Below are 18039 nucleotides of genomic sequence, written 5' to 3' on the forward strand. Positions count from 1 at the left end.
TAAATCATAGGGCATCTTTCCAATCACTATGTTGAATAGTTATAACAATAGTCAGGACATCGAGTTTCTAGAAGTTAGTTAGACTTAGATATATTCAATGTCATAAATACGCTTGCAAATGGGAGCACTTGTACACTTCCTCTGTTCCTAAACTCCTCCAAACATATATGATAGTCAATAGTTACAAAACCAACCCCTCTGATGATCAGTAAAAAATGTAAACATAAGAAATGACTTCATTATTCCTGTGCAATAACTAAGTAAAATACCACACACAACTATTGCTATAATAAGGCCAACTGCATGTACCTTCTTAGTAAGGTTATTGATGTAATTTCACTGTACTTGTACATTTTTATTAATCAATATATTTCCTTTTGGCTGATTAAAAAAAGGGCCAATTTGTTTCGTGCTGTTTGTTTACAATTGATGGGTGTTTTTATTATGTGCTTCATCAAAATAAAAATATATAGTGTATTCAATCCTTGCTTTAGAAATGTGCAATCAAAAATAAGAAACAAGCCTAGAACTTTGCTTTTCAAAAATCTGCAAGAGGGCCCAATTCTAGAACAAAATTGTGCCATTAAAAATTACATTCCCATCTATTAGTGCAAAATGCATCAGTGATGTCACCACTGCCCGATTTTCGCCATCATCGTGGAAGATCAGAGATAGACTAGTACCCTAACAAAGATTCATTCAAATGTTTCCTGCGCCAGTAAATAAAATTTTAAAATAAAAAGAAAAACAAAGTAACGATCGCATAACAATAAATACAAGCATTATAGTCACGATTATTACAATAGACAGAAACAAAAATAGGATCTGTAGATAAGGCAGTATCAAAAAGGAGAATCAAATAACTAATACTTGCAATACACCTAAACATGTAAGGATTCATAAAACATAATACATATAGATTTGATGGTTCAATTGAATAGAAGAAGCAAATACAAATGATAACCTAACCTCTCTGTAAGGTGGGATTTTTTGTTCAAAATAATGGCTGCTATGGAGTTTCCAATTAGGTTTATTTCTCAGGTTATTCAGTGTGTGTCCACAGTTAGTTATTCCAGTGTGTTAGTTATTCCATTGTGTTGAATGGAGAATTGGAAGGTTATTTCAAGGGAGAAAAAGGTTTAAGGCAAAGGGATCCAATTTCCCCTTACCCTTTTCTTTTAGTTATGTGCTCTTCTTAAGTATAATTTGACTCACGGTCAGTTTACTTTCCATCCTAGGTGCCAATCTTTGGGTATCAGTCACTTAGCCTTTGCGGATGATCTTTTTGTTCTGTGTGGGGCTGATATTCAGTTATTCAGAATTATAAATGACATTTTACATCAGTTCCATTTATGGTCTAGACTTCAACCTAATCTACAGAAGAGTGCTGTCTTCTTTGCTGAATTTCTTCTGTTTTAAAAGCTGATTTACTGATTGTTCTTCCAATTCCAGAGGGTCTATTAACTGTCAAGTACTTGGGTGTGCCTCTTATTTCCACAAGATTGAGGTATGGGGATTATCTTCAACTGAAGGACAGAATACGCTCTAGGATTCAATTGTGGGCAAATAAGCTCGTCATATGGGGGAAGCATGCAATTTATTCAAATAGTATTCTTTAGTGTATAGATCTATTGGAGTTCCCTTTTTATTTTACCTCAAAGAACTCTAAAGGAGGTGGAAAGTTTGATTAGAGCCTTTTTATGGTCTGGTTCTGAGCTCAAGCAAACAGGGGCCAAAGTTAAGTGGGAGAGTATTTGTGTTCCTAAACAAGGAGGAGGGTTAGGTTTTAGATCGCTGAAAATTTGGAATAAAGTCAATATGATTAAACACCTTTGGGATATAAGTATGAAGGCTGATTCACTTTGAGTTGAATGGATACATACCTATATTTTAAAGGTTCAATGCTTTTGGTTTATTAATGTCCAAATGATTCCTCATGGACTATAAGGAAGATATTCAAGCTTTAGAGAGATTGGGCAGCCTCTTATTCATTACAGAATAGGGGATGGCAGTCTCACCTTCTTATGGCTTGATAACTGGCATCCCGTGGGGCCTCTTTATCAACATTTTGGAAGTAGAATTATGCAGAATATTGGTAGAGCTCTTTATGTGAATGTAAGATGCTGGCATTGGCCTAGATTAAGAAATAAAGCAATTCGGCAAGTTATTGCTTTAACACCTCATACCCATATTCCTAATCTGCACAGATCTGATAAAGCTGTTTGGTTACCTTCAAAGAGTGGTAGCTACTCCTCTAAATCTGCTTGGGAAGCTCTAAGGCCATCTAGAGCAGTGGTCCCATGGTGTTCTATTGTTTGGTTTAAAGGAAATGTGTCTAAATGGGCTTTTGTGAATTGGCCGATTTGTTTAAAAAAATTAGCTACCAATGATGGTTTATTGCATTGGGGAATGGAGGTGGATCCTGCGTGCAGTTTGTGTTGATCTGTAAATGAATCTCATGAGCATTTGTTCTGCTCTTGTCCTTTTACTGGGAAATACTATGTTCAAACTTTCCTTGGCTTGCACTTTATATCATGTATGATTGGAGAGGAATAGGAGAATTTGTACTCAGTCTGTTAGTCACAAGCAAGTGATAGTGGCTGGAATAGTTAAGGAAGTTAGAGCTAGAGCTTGTTCTTTCAAGAGAGTTGAGAATTCTTTGCAAAATTGGCAAATCTGTATGGACTGGGGGCTGCCTTGTTCCATTCTACATACCTGATAAATAGATTTTCTAGCTTTTTTTTTGTTTTGTTGTTTTGTTTTGGTGTTGATCTGTGTTTTTTTGTTTCTAGTGTGCAGGAGTAGGTCCTTGTTTCTTGTTTTCTTTGTGTTTTGTGTGGAATAAAATTTGAAGTCACCAAAAAAAATAATTACCTAACCTCTCTGATATGAAAAAACTACTAATTCTACCAACCCAATTCAATAAAGATACAACTTTCAATAATGAACAATCCAAACCCTAGGATTTGGATCCGCAAAAAAATCTGAAGTTACCTGGTTTAGAAACTTAAAAAATTGTGCAGCATCCCCAAATTTCATTGTTCCTATATGTCCTAGGTTGAAAGTAGGCTTTCAATCTCCAATCTTTATATTTATGATCAAAGTTTCCAATTATTCCTCGTCATTACTTTAGGATATGACGTTCTAGGTTAACTATGCTTGTCTGATGTGATCAGCTGACATATTCACCTTTCTACTTGTTGCTTATGAATTTAACCTTTATGTTAAGCTATGGAGCATCATAACCGTGATTCGCCTATTGATATTGCATATACTTGAGGTAAAGATGGGCTATGTTACATGAACACTAGAAATTAAATAAGGTTCCAGCAAGAGAATTCATGATACCTAGACAGTTATTCCAAAAAAATGACTGCAAAAACAAGCCTTTGAGAATTTAGATTTTGGACATCCAGAGGCCTTCATCTACATAGTTAAGATTACTCACTCTATCTATGTGACTAATATACATATAGACTATAGGTGTCCAAATCAAGAAGGGAAATATATTATTGAACTAAACTGATAATAGATAAAAATGAAACATGAAGTAATGTTCTTGAGTTACTACTTTTAAACTAGCAAACAGTAAGAACCCTATGATCAGTACCAATGCAACTTTTAAACCATAATTCTAGCAACTAAGCCTTATGCAACTATACAGAAGATATTAGTATCAATATTAGTAAATAAATAGCCAAGTAGACAGATAAGCAAACTTACTACGAAAAAGAGTCCCTCCGACATTGAGTTTGTCCTATCTTCTTCTTCTTCTTCTTCTTCTTCTTCTTCCTCTGATATTTGAACCTGCATTTGACAAGAACAAATAACATGAATAAAATGCCATATTGCAAATTTCATGATTAACTATGTACTCGCTTCCTCGGATGAATGATGGCAATTAAACGATGAGGTATGCATGGGATTGTTGTTGTGAATGCACACGTGTAGTAGTTGGTGCAATAGGCCCACCCATAGCCTGTTGAGACTCCAACTACTCTATTCGTGCTTGTTGAGCTTGGATTGTACCTTGCATCTGACTAAACATAGCATCCATCACTCCTTCACTTGCATCTCCATTTGTACTTTATGTTGGTTAAGTTGCTCTTGGACTTGCGTCTCAATGAGATGAGCCTGCTCTTGTGACTGCCTAAATCCACCTCCAAAGACATTTGTCAGAGAAGGACCCAATCCATATGTTCGAACACAACCAGGTTGATCAAGCCCTAGAACCTGTGTGAAGATCTCCTCATCTGTAGCACTGGATTGTGCTTCGAGCTCCTTCATTTGTGTCTGCAATTGTTAGTCAATGCCACCAATAAAATTTATATTAACAAAACTAATAAGAGTATCAAGTCTATGCATCCAACTGTGTCCAAGTGTCATGAAAACACAACAATCACAGCTGAAGCACCAGCAGAAAACACAGCTGCAGCCACAGCCACAGCCACTAAAGCCCAAGCGACTCATCCAAGGGCTGCAGCCACAGTACAAGTATATGCCTCTAATAAAAATCATCTAAACCAATGCACTAGGAAAATGAATGATCAAAAATAACACTATGCCAAGAAAGACAAATCAATAGGCAAATAGAGACACTCTTGGGACTCTCTCTCTCTCTCTGGTTAGAAGGGGAGGTATCATCCCTCCTTTGGGCTGTTGAATTTTGTGTCAAGTTTTATCTCCACGCTACAGTCAATCTTAAGCTTAGTAGTTGAATAATGCTATACAAATTATATATAAATATATATATAATTACTTTACAAAGACTAGTACACACTAGTTCAACCTAACATCTTCTTTTGAGTCATTTTCAATTAAATTGCTATTGTGTCATTAACTTAGACCCCCCCAAAAATGGTGTCTTTGAACGAGCAAAAAAAGGAAAAGATGGTGTCTTTTATAGCCTTCTATCCAACTTCTCTCAACCGATAATAATAAAAAAACAGGACTTGAAGCGCTGGATGGCAGAACCCTCAGGAAAATTTTCAGTTCGATCCCTCTATTCCCTAGCTGAATTGAATGGTGGTCAAGTGTTTCCCTCTTTAAAGTCCAATATTTTGGATGGCTAGCTTGGCTTTGAAGAGTTAATGGCTCCTAAGGATTGGTGTCTCTATAGCTTCTAATTCTAGGTTATGTCTTTTCTGTAATGATAAGCTGGAAACATCAAACCATCCCCTAATTGATTGCCATGCTGTTTGGAAAGTTTAGGCATCTATCCTAAGATGATGGGGTTTGTCATGAGTGGCTCCTATATCAATTAAGTCACTGAGTGATTGGTGGAGAAGATGGAAAAATTAAGGAAAAAGGTTGTTTGCACTACAACAAAATTGAATTTTTACGACTTGCAATGCATGCCGTAAAAACTCTTTCACGGCATGCACACAAATGCCGTTATATGACATGCCGTGGAAAGTTGAGTGTCATTTACGGTATGCAAGTAAAGTTGTAAAAAGTAATAAATTAAACATTAATGACATACTTTGTATGTCGAATATAATTTTTTACGACATTTTTGTTATGCCATAAATCATCATACTTTCCATGGCATAATTTTGCATGCCGTAGAAGATTAGTTTTAATATATTTATGGCATACTATGTATACCGTATATAATCTTTTACGACATTTTCTTGCATGTCATAAATCATTACACTTTTCACGACATAATTTTGTATGTCGTAAAAAGTTATTTTTAGTATATTTTTGGCATACTCTATATGCCGTATATAATCTTTTACAGTATTTTCTTACATGTCATAAATTATTACACTTTACACAGCATAATTTTGTATGTCGTAAAAGGTTATTTTTAATATATATATATAGAGAGAGAGAGAGAAGAAAAGCAAATTCAAAGTTCATTACATGAGTAAACTCAATATCTGAACACATGATATCACTAAAATGCCCACTTTAGTACTTGAAAAACAAATTACAAGATCAGATAGCAAATTATATGTACAAATGAAAGGAAAAAGATTATACACAACACAAGCCAGTCAAGTCTAATTCATTATTAGGAGCAACAGAGAGAGCTAAAGAATCAATTAACTTGGCCAATACAGAAAGGCCCTATGCCAATACCAATTGGAAGGATTCGAAAGCACACATTCCAGAACAACAGAAAAGCACCCAGCTTCCTGCAAAGCCACGGCAAACTCAACAACCTGTAGAAAAATAAATCCATCTTAAGAGGAAATCTCTACTTCAAAGCTTGCAAACTTATGAATTTTTTTGGAAAATATATAATAGTGGTAGGGTCATAACAGTTTTATGCACTCTGCATCACTCAGCAAATTCAAAATTGACAAAAGCTACCCAAAATTAGGAAAAAATGAAGAATATAACAAGAAAAGAAAATGAAAAGAGACAGTGTGTACCGAAATTGACATGGACATCATCATCCACTTTGACAGAAATCAACATCCCATTTTGCAACAGTAGTGGAGAAGAAAATTTTGGTTTTTGCAGGCAATTCATGATACCCTTCAACATGCTCCTGCAAGACAACATGACTCATGAGCACCAAAAATTGAGAAAATTTGGTGAATTGTCCACAATATTTTTTGTACATACAAGCTCTGTGCATCCTCACCAGCCTGAGGAAGTCCTTATGCTGAGAATCTTTTGAATCAATAGCTCGATCTAGTATGCTGTTAGATGTTGCACTGCACCAATCAAAACAATTGGCATTCAGCATAATTCTCAATTATACACATAGGTGCCCTATATGATGCAAATATATTGTAGCAAGAGCAAAAGTTATGTATCTTCCATTTAGTAATATTATCCTATTCGAATGGATCTGCGTTGGTTTGAGTTAGGACCTGCTTTTTCTAAACCCCAAATTAAAAAGACCTCTATTTCTCAAATGAATTAGACTTTTTGAAATCTTGAAAACAAATAATTTTTGGGTATTAATGGTTAGATTGAAAACCAATACGTCGGAGAAAGGGTTAAGGTTAATTTAAACTTAGATTGGTAGGCTTTGGGGCTAAAATGTACAATTTGAGGGCATTATGAACAATAGGCTGCAAATAGTACTTGGGGTAATTCAGACAGTGGAGGAGAAGAAGGGGGGAAGAAGTGTCTCACCCTCGTCACAAGGTTTAGTAAAATTCATACAACCACAACCTCAAATCCTCATAACTCAACTCTCCACTAAAAAGTGAAGATTATTTGCAAATCCATAGGATGCTACATTCTCCAAATTCTACAAAAAACAATGACTTCAAAATTTGGAAAGTAAAAATTTTTAACCAACTAAAATATTTTAGAACTAATAACGACTCTATAAAAGATCTAATAACATTATTTAAAGCATGGTAGTAAGACAATAGTAGTCTATTATTCACACATTGAAGCTTTCATTGTATAAAAAGAATATATTGGTCCCAACTGTGTCCTTTTCTCATAGCAGTTACTCAGAAAGTCACATGATCAATTATGTTCAATAATCAAAGTTTCTATAGGGCATGATAATGCATGAATTATTTCAATCAATGTATCACCCATTAAGCTACTCCAATATTTTTATAAAAATACCCATGTTGATTCTAGTCTTTCCAATTTTTTATGCTCATTCGATCAAATATCCTCATAAATCCCTTTCACTCTTTTCCATTTTTTATTCTCTTTCAGCTACAACTCATTTCATTATATCTCATCTAACACCAATGTTTCTCGGCTTTCCAACATTTGCTCTATGGCATTTAGGTCATTCTGTCACTATTCAACATAAATTTTCTTGTTTTCTGGTAAGTATAATTCTCTTTAAATTTGCTGCTTTTATCATTATTAAAGCACTTAAGGTGAAAATCAAACTTTAACTATCCACCTAAAATCCAGAGGAATATCCTCCCTTAAGGTGCAAAATCAAACTTTAATTGTCCACCTCATACCCTTTGAGAAAATCCTCTTCAACTACTGTCTTCTTACAAATGATTATGCTAAGGCTCCTAAGACAATAATTTACTGCATCTACATACCAGTTAAGAAACAGATGCGGAACACAACCAGAAGAGAGGAGACAACTTTAGAATTTTAAACGAAGCAACCTTGGAACCTTGTTTGGTCAAGTATGTTTTAATTAATTTTCATGGACTATAATTTACAGCATCTACATAAGACAAAATAATTGCTGCCTATAAATTTTATTACACTTTTAAGTTTCTACAACTTATAATTCTAAAAATCAAGTTAATTCCAACTCGTTTCTGTCTACAAAAACCTCCAAACTTTCCCTAACCTTCTTAAATCCTAGAACTACAAGCTCACCTTATTCAAACCAACCGTGATTTCAACCATATGGAGCAGCGATCAAAGTTTCCTTCCTAGTGCAGCTTTACATAAATTTGACATCAAAATCCACGGGAGAGTGCTTCTTGTACTTGTCCACCAACACCAATGTGGAATGCAGATCAATTAAGATTTAGTTCACCTGACCAATTGATTCATTGGCCAAATAGTTCTGCAGTTCTTAGATATACAAACAAACATCTTCATGGTAATTTAGTTTGTCTTTTTCTAGTCTCATCAAAGAACATCACACCACATAAAAGTAAATTACCCTGCAGCATGTGGTAAAGATTATTTGTGCTTGTGCCATGACTATGGTTGTTGACCACCAATGGAATGGAAATACAGTAAACAAAGAATAATCTAAAACTTGTTCATTCTCATAACAAGTGAACATCTCAAAACTTCCTGGATATTCTATTTTAATTTTTAAAGGCAATTCATGTGATAATGATACAGTTATTTGCTTAACAATGTGTTTTGTTACACAAGCAGGAGCTGACTTTTGACAAATCTACATCAAGGAAAAGCGATGGATCCAACTTCAAAAAATTAATAATGAGATCATATTGCCTAAAGAATTCCTATTGTTTTCAAATAATACTAAACTAACCAACTATTGAGAAAATGCAGACAAGAGATTTACCTATGGCCGATCATGAACCAAATGATAATTCCCTTCTCTTGTTCCAATTGAAGAAGTCTCTCTCCTAATCAAACCCAAAAAGCTAGTCAAGGAAAGCCATGAAATTAAGATATAGTAGGACATACACACAAAGACAATATCAAATTATCACCTTGAGGCATCCAAGTTTGTCTAACCAAATCATGCCTCTTCCTACTACTAAAAGCAGTATTAATTCCAATAACTATGAAAGCCTTCTTCCTTGCCAAGCCCTCATCAATTCGAGATGTGAGTGAACTCATCAGATCTCCTCATCTCTTGAGAACTTCGAGTAGCAGCCAGCTCCATCTGAAGCATTGAAATTGACTTGTCTAGTGATCTGCCAGACCTCCGAAAAAACTGAATTATCAATACAAACTTCAATTGATCCAGTACACACGCACAAGAAAAAATACGAAGTATGACGAGTTTCAAACTCACTGAATCGTTCGATACAAAGGAGCTTGTAGAGATCAGTTAGGGTTTGAGATCAATTGATTGAGAATGCATTTGGCTTGTAGTCTACGTTTTCATGGCTCTCACCAAACCCTAACTTCAAATAAAATGATGAATTCGAAGCTTTTGGGAAAATATGATAGAGACAGAGAAAAATTTATCAATTGGGAGAGAAAGTGAATGACATACATTGGGAGGTCATGCGAAGTCGCGCGATCAATCAAGGCAATGCTAGAAAAGAGCTCGAGAGCTCGCACTCGAAAGCTCGCACGTCGAGAGAGAGAGAGAGGGTTTGGGGCAAAAACATGTACAGATAGAATGAGAGGAGTTTGTGAGAGTGGTGAACAGGGCTAAAATAATTTTTTTGAGTCTTTTTTTTTTTATATAGTTATTGTAAGTTTTTAAATATTTTAAATAATTTTTTTAACTTTTTAAATTCAAATAATTTACATATATTCAAAAGAAAAATATTTTTTAATTTTTTAAAAAAATCACTCAATTCAAAAAAATATAAAATTTAATACATTTCATATATATTATATTTTTTTTACAAATACCTTACTTTTTAGTTGTATTCAAATTAGGCACATCTAAAAAGTAAAAAATAAATAAATTATTAAATTAAGGGAAAATATCAAATCAAGGTAATTTTAAAAAAATAATAATTACAAATTAGTGAGAAGCCATATAAATATTAATCATTAAAATTACAAACTTTTTCATGAATATGTAATTTTTTTCTCAAAATCCCACTGGGTGCAATTCTCACTTAAAAGAGACCCTAAATTATAAAATAATGTATAAATTATTTTTTACGTTGTCCTCAATTAGGAAAATCTAAAGTGAGAAGCTTGGTTGGAAATTGTTAGCTTTTTTAAATAATAAAAAAAGAAAAAAAAATTGGCTTGAAATTTTTTTTAATAAAAGTTTTCACATGTTAATGTATGCCGTGTAAAGTTATAATATTTCACAACATGAATTGTATGTCGTCTTTAAGTGCAAATATTTTATATCATATTTTTGTATGCCATGAAAATATGCATTTTGGCATGCCATAAAAAAAATTCAAATCGAATTTTTTTTTTTTTTTTTGCAAAAGTTTTCACAACATGTTAATGCATGCCGTGTAAAGTTATAATATTTTACAACATAAAATGTATGTCGTTTTAAATGCAAATATTTTACAACATATTTTTTAAGTCGTGAAAATATAGATTTTTTACGGCATGCTTTTACATGCCATAAATATATGAATTAACGACTTATATGGTATGTATGTCATTATTGAAAAACTACTAATGGCTTGCAAAAAAAAAATGTCATAGAATGTACTAATTACAACATGCATTTGATGTGTGCCGCAAAGTTGAAGCCGTAAATAGTTAGTTTTGTTCTTAATGGTTCAAAAACTTATAGATCACAAAACCAAGTAAAATAAAAAGTTGCATCCTTCAAAGAAAACATGCATTGCTCCAGAAAATTTGAATGGGAAACAAAAAGAGTACAGAAGAAAAGAAAAGCAGATAGATGCATCAGATTCTTAAATACACAAAACATGAATTTTGGTTTTTGTTTTACCACCAAAACTACATCCCAAGAATCAACCTTTGGCACACTGATTCTAAGAGCTAGAAGAAGGAAGACTCCCACTTCCAATCCAGTTCAAAAAATGCCTACAATGTATTAGTGACCATCTTGTTACTGTCGAAAAAAAATTAAAAAATAAAAAATAAATAAATAAATAAAATTTGTAACGTTACGTACTCTGGGAATAGCCATGGCCAAAACAATATCCATTAAGCACCAACAAGAAACAAAACAATGTAACGTACTAAAACCCATGGAGGAGCTTTCCAGATCATAGAAGTGCCACTGAGTCAGGAATCTTACGAGTAACATGAACATTGTAATGACCATTAGTCCAAAAAGAAACTAGCACGGATGTGAAAAGTTGGGCAACAAAACACATTAGATTATATTTTGTAGCAAGATTCCAATACGTGGAAGTTATACATACACAAGAAACCTTGAAACAAAAGTGGTGGTAAAGTTAGAAAGCGATGTTATTCTAAAATAGCCAGCATTATGTATAATATATATTGGCTCAAGAATCATCTGATACGGTATACAATTATCAATTGTGAATTTCTTCAATAATGAAGAAACAAAGGAATAATAGAATAAATTTCTAACCTTTACTTCGCAGTAGTGGACAAGAACAATGTTCAAGCGCTCCCTGCAGCAGGTGTCATCCAAATAAGAAGCAAATGAGAATGTGCAGCAAAAGCCCTTCCAAAATAACAACTAAGGAAACAAAAATGGTCAGATTTTCAGTAACTTCCATAAATTGATTCAATTTTCAAGGTGTAGTCAATTTCATGGAAGTTAATACAAGTTAACATGAGTTTACAACTATAGACATGGCTGTAATTCCAAACATTAAAATGATTAGTATGACAAAGAAAAGGGGTGAAACTTTAAACCATATTTCATCTTTTTTCCCTCACAGAAAAAGGTAATGGGATTTCCAAAGCAGCAAAACTGTTCCAGAAGCAGATATAACTAACGAACCAGATTCTACTCAGCAATTGATGTCTGTTCAATGCTAAATAGTATCAGAGGACTGGACTTATGCCTGTACATGCACAAGAAGCTGCAAGTAGGCATTTACATTCAATCAACTTTTATATGCTAATACTAATTAACAGATAAACTTCATATTAAAAGCAATTGCCCAGAGGTGGTCCATAATACAGACAGATTTATATATATGTGTATATATATATATACATAGAGAGAGAGAGAGAGAGAGAGAGAGAAGTGCAAAGATTTGACAAAATAAACACAAACTTTGATAAAAGCAAGGCAAACTTTTAGACACTCACTCTTCAACTATGTTACATGGACTCTTCAAAATAAATCAAATACCCGTGTCGGACACCCGACACTCGGACAAGGGTATGAGATATGTGTCGGATACTTTTCAACGGATACTTCTTACATAATTGTATATAACACTATTATTATATGTACATATTGTTGTATAATTGCTATAAATGTCATTTTGACACTATAAGTTAAATATAATACTATTTTATCTCACACATTAGATTAAAAATATAAAAATATGACATTTTTTTGCCGAGTCCGCGTATCCTTAAATTTATGATTTGATGAGTCCGACCTCTAGATACATACCCGCACCCGACACCCGTACCCGAGTCCATGTAACATAGCTCTTCAAGCAACCAATAGCTTTGCCTTTGGAAATTTTCATTTTCTTCTCCATGGGCATAGTAGCAATGCAGCACATCAACACTCCCAGCCTGAAAGGACATTATACAAGCAAATTACCTTGGAAGTGTAATAAAAATATACAGCATGAACTATTCATTATATCATATAGTGCAAAATTCCTGAAAGTCACAAACTTCTGTCTGGTGTAGACAAAATCAACTTAAAAAATAAAAATTGCCTTCAACAAGCATCATCCTTTCGCACAAACCTTGAGCCTCTCATGAGCTTCCTTCACTGTCTTTCCATCTTTCTTCTTCCTCCAGTTATGGCCATCTTTTCCGAAGTATCTCAATACCTTCCGAAGTATCTCAATACCTTCCGATCAAAAAGAAAAAGTGAACCACCTGAAAAGGGACATGCACGTCAAGCCAAGATACTTTGAAGATATGAGAAAATATCCTCTTCTATCCAACAAAATTTAATGGGAAAATGCCCTAAATGAAGATAATGACACATTTAGATCACAAACATGACAGCAATAAATGCACCTACAGCTTCAAACCATGTTATTATCTATGAGTTAAACATAAGCTGCGTGCTACTCCTAACTATCTAGAATTATCAATTACAGAGAGGAAATAACCAAGGCAGCTAATTTAAAACTAAAAGGCTCTTGTAGTGAGGATAAAAAGGCAGGACTAGAAGAACCAAGACAGACAGAAAAAAATTGAAATGACAAATAAGCATCAATGCCATCTGCAGAAAATAATGCAATTCCATTTTCCAAGCCACAAGTTGTGTGGAGAATGATGTCCTAAGCAGAATATAAACTCCCAATGGATTTAAAGGAAACAAAAATCGAAAATGAATTTCAACAACAATCAATGTTCAGGCGAAAATGAGATAACACTAAGTGCTAGTTGGATCTCAATATCTCATTGAATTTGAAAGAGGTTACAAATGGGAATTTCAATGATGATGTCAGTCAGAACCAAAAGATAATTATATTTAGCAATAAAACATATAAAGGAACAAAGAGTGGAAGTTTAACATAAAGAGTTGGGAAAAATAAAAAGAAAAAGAAACAATAATGCAGACAAAAAGACCCAAGAACAAGGGCATGAACATAAAGAGATATAAATAGGCAATGCGGGATAGCTGTTAAATTGAAAGAAGTGAAATAACAACTTGAAAAATGCAAGGGACAAAAACTTTATCATCCTTGGCCTTTAGAAAGTGTGCCAAAGGCAAATACAAGAAAAATATTTGAAAATAAGAGTTTAAAGACGTTAAATATAAAGAAATTACTGCTTCTCAAACTTCCCAGTTTTTCCCATACTGAACTTCTCCACTTTGAATTTACGTGTAAATGATTGACTACCTACAGCATATGTTACAGAAGTGTTGAGGAAATAAATGGCATCACACAAGTTGCGATACAGATTTGATCTTGGGTGTAAAAAAAAAAAAAAATGAAGGAAGAAGAAGAAGAAGAAAACAATAGAAAATAAAACTAAAACAAATGAACTACAAACAACTTGACCAAAACAGAGTTTTATGCAAGAAGAAATTTTACCAACAGATCATTTTTAACACTCCAATTCATCTAAAAGTTAATATGAAAATCACGAAAGAACTTTCCAATAAATTAAAGCAAAAAACGAAACTTCACAATTCATCAAACACTTGGCCTTCAAAAATTCTGAGGTGGAAAAAAAAGTTAGGGTGGGTTGCACCTCAGCGAAATAAACAAAATTGGTTATTTGGTTAAAGTTCCTAAAGACACCTTAAACAGATGTGCACCATTGTGTATCCATACCTAAACCGTGAAGGCATTAAAAGTAACAATTCGAGAAAAAAAAAACTACAAAAACAGAGATCCTTTTTGCTGAATATACAATCAGACCAATTGATAACCAGCTTTGATGATGAACTTCAAACAAATCCATCAATAAACACAACATATAAGCACATATTTATCCTGATTCGATCATATTCAAACAGTCCAAAATTCATTTCCACAGCAAAGAATCGATCATATGCTTCAAAACTCATCAGATCTACCGATCACAAATCGATCAATCAAGACTAATATATACAAATATACGCATATACAGAGATTTGACTGTAACTTTGAAGAACCGAAGATAAGAAGAAGAAAAATATCTGACTTTTGATCAAAACCTACCTCAAAGGCCCGATCGATCAAGGCAATGCGCACAGAACATACCTCAAACAGACTAGAACGAAGAGAGCACGAGAGCACGCACGCCGAGAGAGTGAGAGAGAGAGATAGGGGGGGGAGCCCCTTGCACTCGCCTTCGGGCTCGTTTATATTTTAAGATTTATTCAGTATATAATCTGTAAAAAGTTAAATTAATTGAATATTAAAAAATATATGTTCGAAAAAATTGAATTAAAAATTATTATTTTAAAAAATTTAATAAATAATTTTTCGAACATATGTTTTTTGATATTTAATTAATTTGATTTTTTATAAATATGATATATTAAATAAATTTTAAAATATAAACTATTAGAATTATCAAAATTGAGTCTAAAAGTGGGTCCGAAAGCCCTTCAAAAAGGAAGTGCAAGGGCAGGATCCTAATTCGGGGGGTTGATGGCAAAAACATGTATAAATAGAATGGGATGGAGAGCAGTGAACGGGCTTAAATTAATGTTTTTGGGTTTTTTTTATTATTATTTTTAGTTATTGTAAGTTTTTAAATATTTTAAATAATTTTTTTTATTTTTAAATTCAAATAATTTACATATATTTAGAAAGAAAATATTTTTTTAATTTTTTTAAAAAGCACTAAATTCAAAAATATATATAATTTAATACATTTCATATGTATTATATTTTTTTATAAATATTTTTATTTTTAGCTGTATCCAGATTAGGTATATCTAAAAAGTAAAAAATAAATAAACTATTAAAAGAAGGGAAAATATCAAATCAAGGTAATTTATAAAAAAAAATAATTACAAATTAGTGAAAAGCAATATAAATACTAATAATTATAATTATAAACTTTTTCATGAATATATAATTTTTTTTCCAAAATTTCACTGGGTTCAATTATTCCTTAAAAGAAGACTCTAAATTATAAAATAATGTATAAATTATTTTTTACATTGTCCTCAATTAGGAAAATTTAATGTGAGAAGCTTGGCTTGGAAATTGTTAGTTTTTTTAAATCAAACAAAAAAAATCGGATTGAAATTTTTTTAAATAAAAGTTTTCACGACATGCTAATGCATGCCATGTAAAGTTATAATATTTTACGACATGAAATGTATGTCGTCTTAAGTGTAAAGATTTTACGACATATTTTTGTATGCTGTGAAAATATGCAATTTTTTATGACATGCTTTTGCATGTCATAAAACAAGTCGAATTGAATTTATTTTTATTTTTTTGTAGAAGTTTTCACGACATGTTAATGCATGCCGTGTAAAGTTATAATATTTTACAACATGAAATGTATGTCGTCTTAAGTGCAAATATTTTAGGACATATTTTTTAAGTTGTGAAAATATACATTTTTTACAGCATACTTTTGTATGCCATAAATATATGAATTAACGGCTTACATGGTATGTATGTCGTTATTGAAAAACCATTAACGGCTTGCAAAAGAAAAAAAAAATGTCGTAGAATGTACTAATTACGACATGCATTTAATGTATGCCGTAAAGTTGAAGCTGTAAATAATTAGTTTTGTTGTAATTTAATAAACCTCAGGGGGTGTATTTGTAATTTACCATTTTTTTTATTACACTTATATCCCTTTGAAAATTACTGTTTTGGACTCCACCACCTACCGCCTGCCTCAACTTTCTTTCCTTCTTTGGCCACAATCATTGGCACCCACCATCACAACCATCCTCGCTGGTCGCCTCTCTAGTCTCCGTCTCCTCTTCTTATTTGTCTGTCTCTCTCTCTCTGTCCCTTCTTCTTTTTCTCTACCTCTCCTAAAACCCTAACCCTAGATCTAGGGTTTTCAAAGAGCGGTGGCAGTAGGTCACGATTTCGTGGCAAAGGTGAGAGGTAATGGCAACGGCAATGGGTTGCAATTTGGCGATGGTGGTGGGTCAATCTAAAGTTTTGGAAGAAGAAGAAGAATGAGAAAAAGGAAATAAAGATGAGAGAAGGGCAACAATGGATAGTGGGTGGTGATGGCAGTGGCGGTGGGTGGTAGGCGGTGATGTGGGTTTGCGACAGTGTTATATCTAGATCTAAGGTTAGGGTTTCAGGAGAAGAAGAAGAAGAAGAAGAAGAAGAAGACAAAAGAGACGATGAGGGGGAGAGGGTTAGGGTTTCTAGAACTAGGGTTAGGGTTTCGGCGATGGTCATATGCGCTACCTCTTAATTTGATGAAATATCAACAAAATCCCGACATGCGGCCACTTTTTTTCTTTTTCTTTTTTTTGCAATGGATTTCTCTTTTATTGGTTTAAAGATAAAATATGAACATTTGATGGAACAACAACTAGGGTTGATAGGTTATGCCACGAGACAAAAGTTTTATTGATTGTCAACTACGAATAACAAGTATGGTCAGCAAAAAAATTTGAGACAAAAGTTCCATTGATTGTTGGTGGAAAGGTCATGCTATGATGTGATGACAGTTTTTTTTTTTTTCAGTTTTTGTTTTGTTTCTTTACTATTTATTTTTTTGTGGAATTTTTTCCCATGCTTTTTATTCGTAGGATTATGATTCCTCTTATATTGAATTGAGTTGGGTTGTCATGTGAATTTACTTGGATTTGTAGGATGGCAAGCTGGTGTAGGAAATGTGTATATTTAAAACCAAAATTGGAAAAATTGGCATCCGAGGTTAGATTGAATTTTTGTTTATAACCATCCGAGATCTAATTTTCTCATGCTGGTTATCAAAAACTTGTGTGAGCTTTATGCAAGAAAGCGTGTTATTACTTGCCGTTTGAGTCTTTCTATTTAAGTAGTTGTAATGTATCAGTACTTTACCTATAGGGGTGATGAAAAGGTAGTTTATCTCTAGAACTGCCACGTGCATTCTTTCTCTTGGCATATTTAATTCTTCCATTAAGATTTTGATGTATAGCATTAAAATTTTTCAAATCTCACTTGGTGACGCCATAATTATTAACCATTTTATAGTATGTGTTGATGTAGGATACGATTCTATTGTCTAGACGTGAATAATGTTCCATACAAGCCTATGGTTAGTGTAGTAGTCACTGTAAGTCGCTCAACTTTACAACTAATTTACATGCTATTGGTTTTTGTTTTGCCTCATTATTTCATGTTATTACCTGTGCTCGTTGTATTAGGAAATAGAAATAAATAAGCTATTGTTCTCTTCTAAGGTGCATGTTGAGTATTAATAACA

General features: G+C 33.2%; 1 protein-coding gene across 34 annotated transcripts; it reads right to left on the reverse strand.

Moving 5' to 3' along the window:
• Positions 1-415: 415 nt before the first annotated feature.
• LOC114268676 (beta-1,3-galactosyltransferase 7) lies at positions 416-14983 on the reverse strand. 34 transcript variants are annotated; one of them, XM_082865924.1, is made up of 13 exons: positions 14889-14983; positions 12927-13062; positions 12659-12747; positions 11615-11657; positions 11186-11306; positions 9407-11094; positions 9099-9305; positions 8948-9011; positions 6599-6671; positions 6384-6502; positions 4030-6170; positions 3724-3807; positions 416-710 (listed from the first exon to the last, which is right to left on the reverse strand). In XM_082865924.1, the coding sequence occupies exons 7-10, from the start codon at positions 9226-9228 to the stop codon at positions 6404-6406; spliced, it is 366 nt and encodes a 121-aa protein (XP_082722050.1). In that variant the 5' UTR covers positions 9229-9305; positions 9407-11094; positions 11186-11306; positions 11615-11657; positions 12659-12747; positions 12927-13062; positions 14889-14983; the 3' UTR covers positions 416-710; positions 3724-3807; positions 4030-6170; positions 6384-6403. The 34 variants fall into 34 exon arrangements, 26 of the variants coding, with proteins under 26 accessions (XP_082722050.1, XP_082722046.1, XP_082722037.1 ...); XM_082865920.1 differs by having other exon boundaries at positions 14847-14983; XM_082865911.1 differs by having other exon boundaries at positions 12620-12747; positions 14847-14983.
• Positions 14984-18039: the final 3056 nt, after the last annotated feature.

Source organism: Camellia sinensis, chromosome 4 (genome assembly GCF_055761805.1).
Source record: "Camellia sinensis isolate YWXY chromosome 4, ASM5576180v1, whole genome shotgun sequence".
NCBI lineage: Eukaryota > Viridiplantae > Streptophyta > Magnoliopsida > Ericales > Theaceae > Camellia > Camellia sinensis.

What these genes read in the sequence shown, in the direction of transcription:
- LOC114268676 (XM_082865924.1), bottom strand. Translation starts at nt 9,228, where the DNA reads ATGAGTTCACTCACATCTCGAATTGATGAGGGCTTGGCAAGGAAGAAG. An exon ending in TGGTTCATGATCGGCCATAG is followed by an intron (nt 6,672 to 8,947) that starts GTAAATCTCTTG and finishes TGATTGGTGCAG; the next exon opens with TGCAACATCTAACAGCATAC. An exon ending in ATAAGGACTTCCTCAGGCTG is followed by an intron (nt 6,503 to 6,598) that starts GTGAGGATGCAC and finishes GTTGTCTTGCAG; the next exon opens with GAGCATGTTGAAGGGTATCA.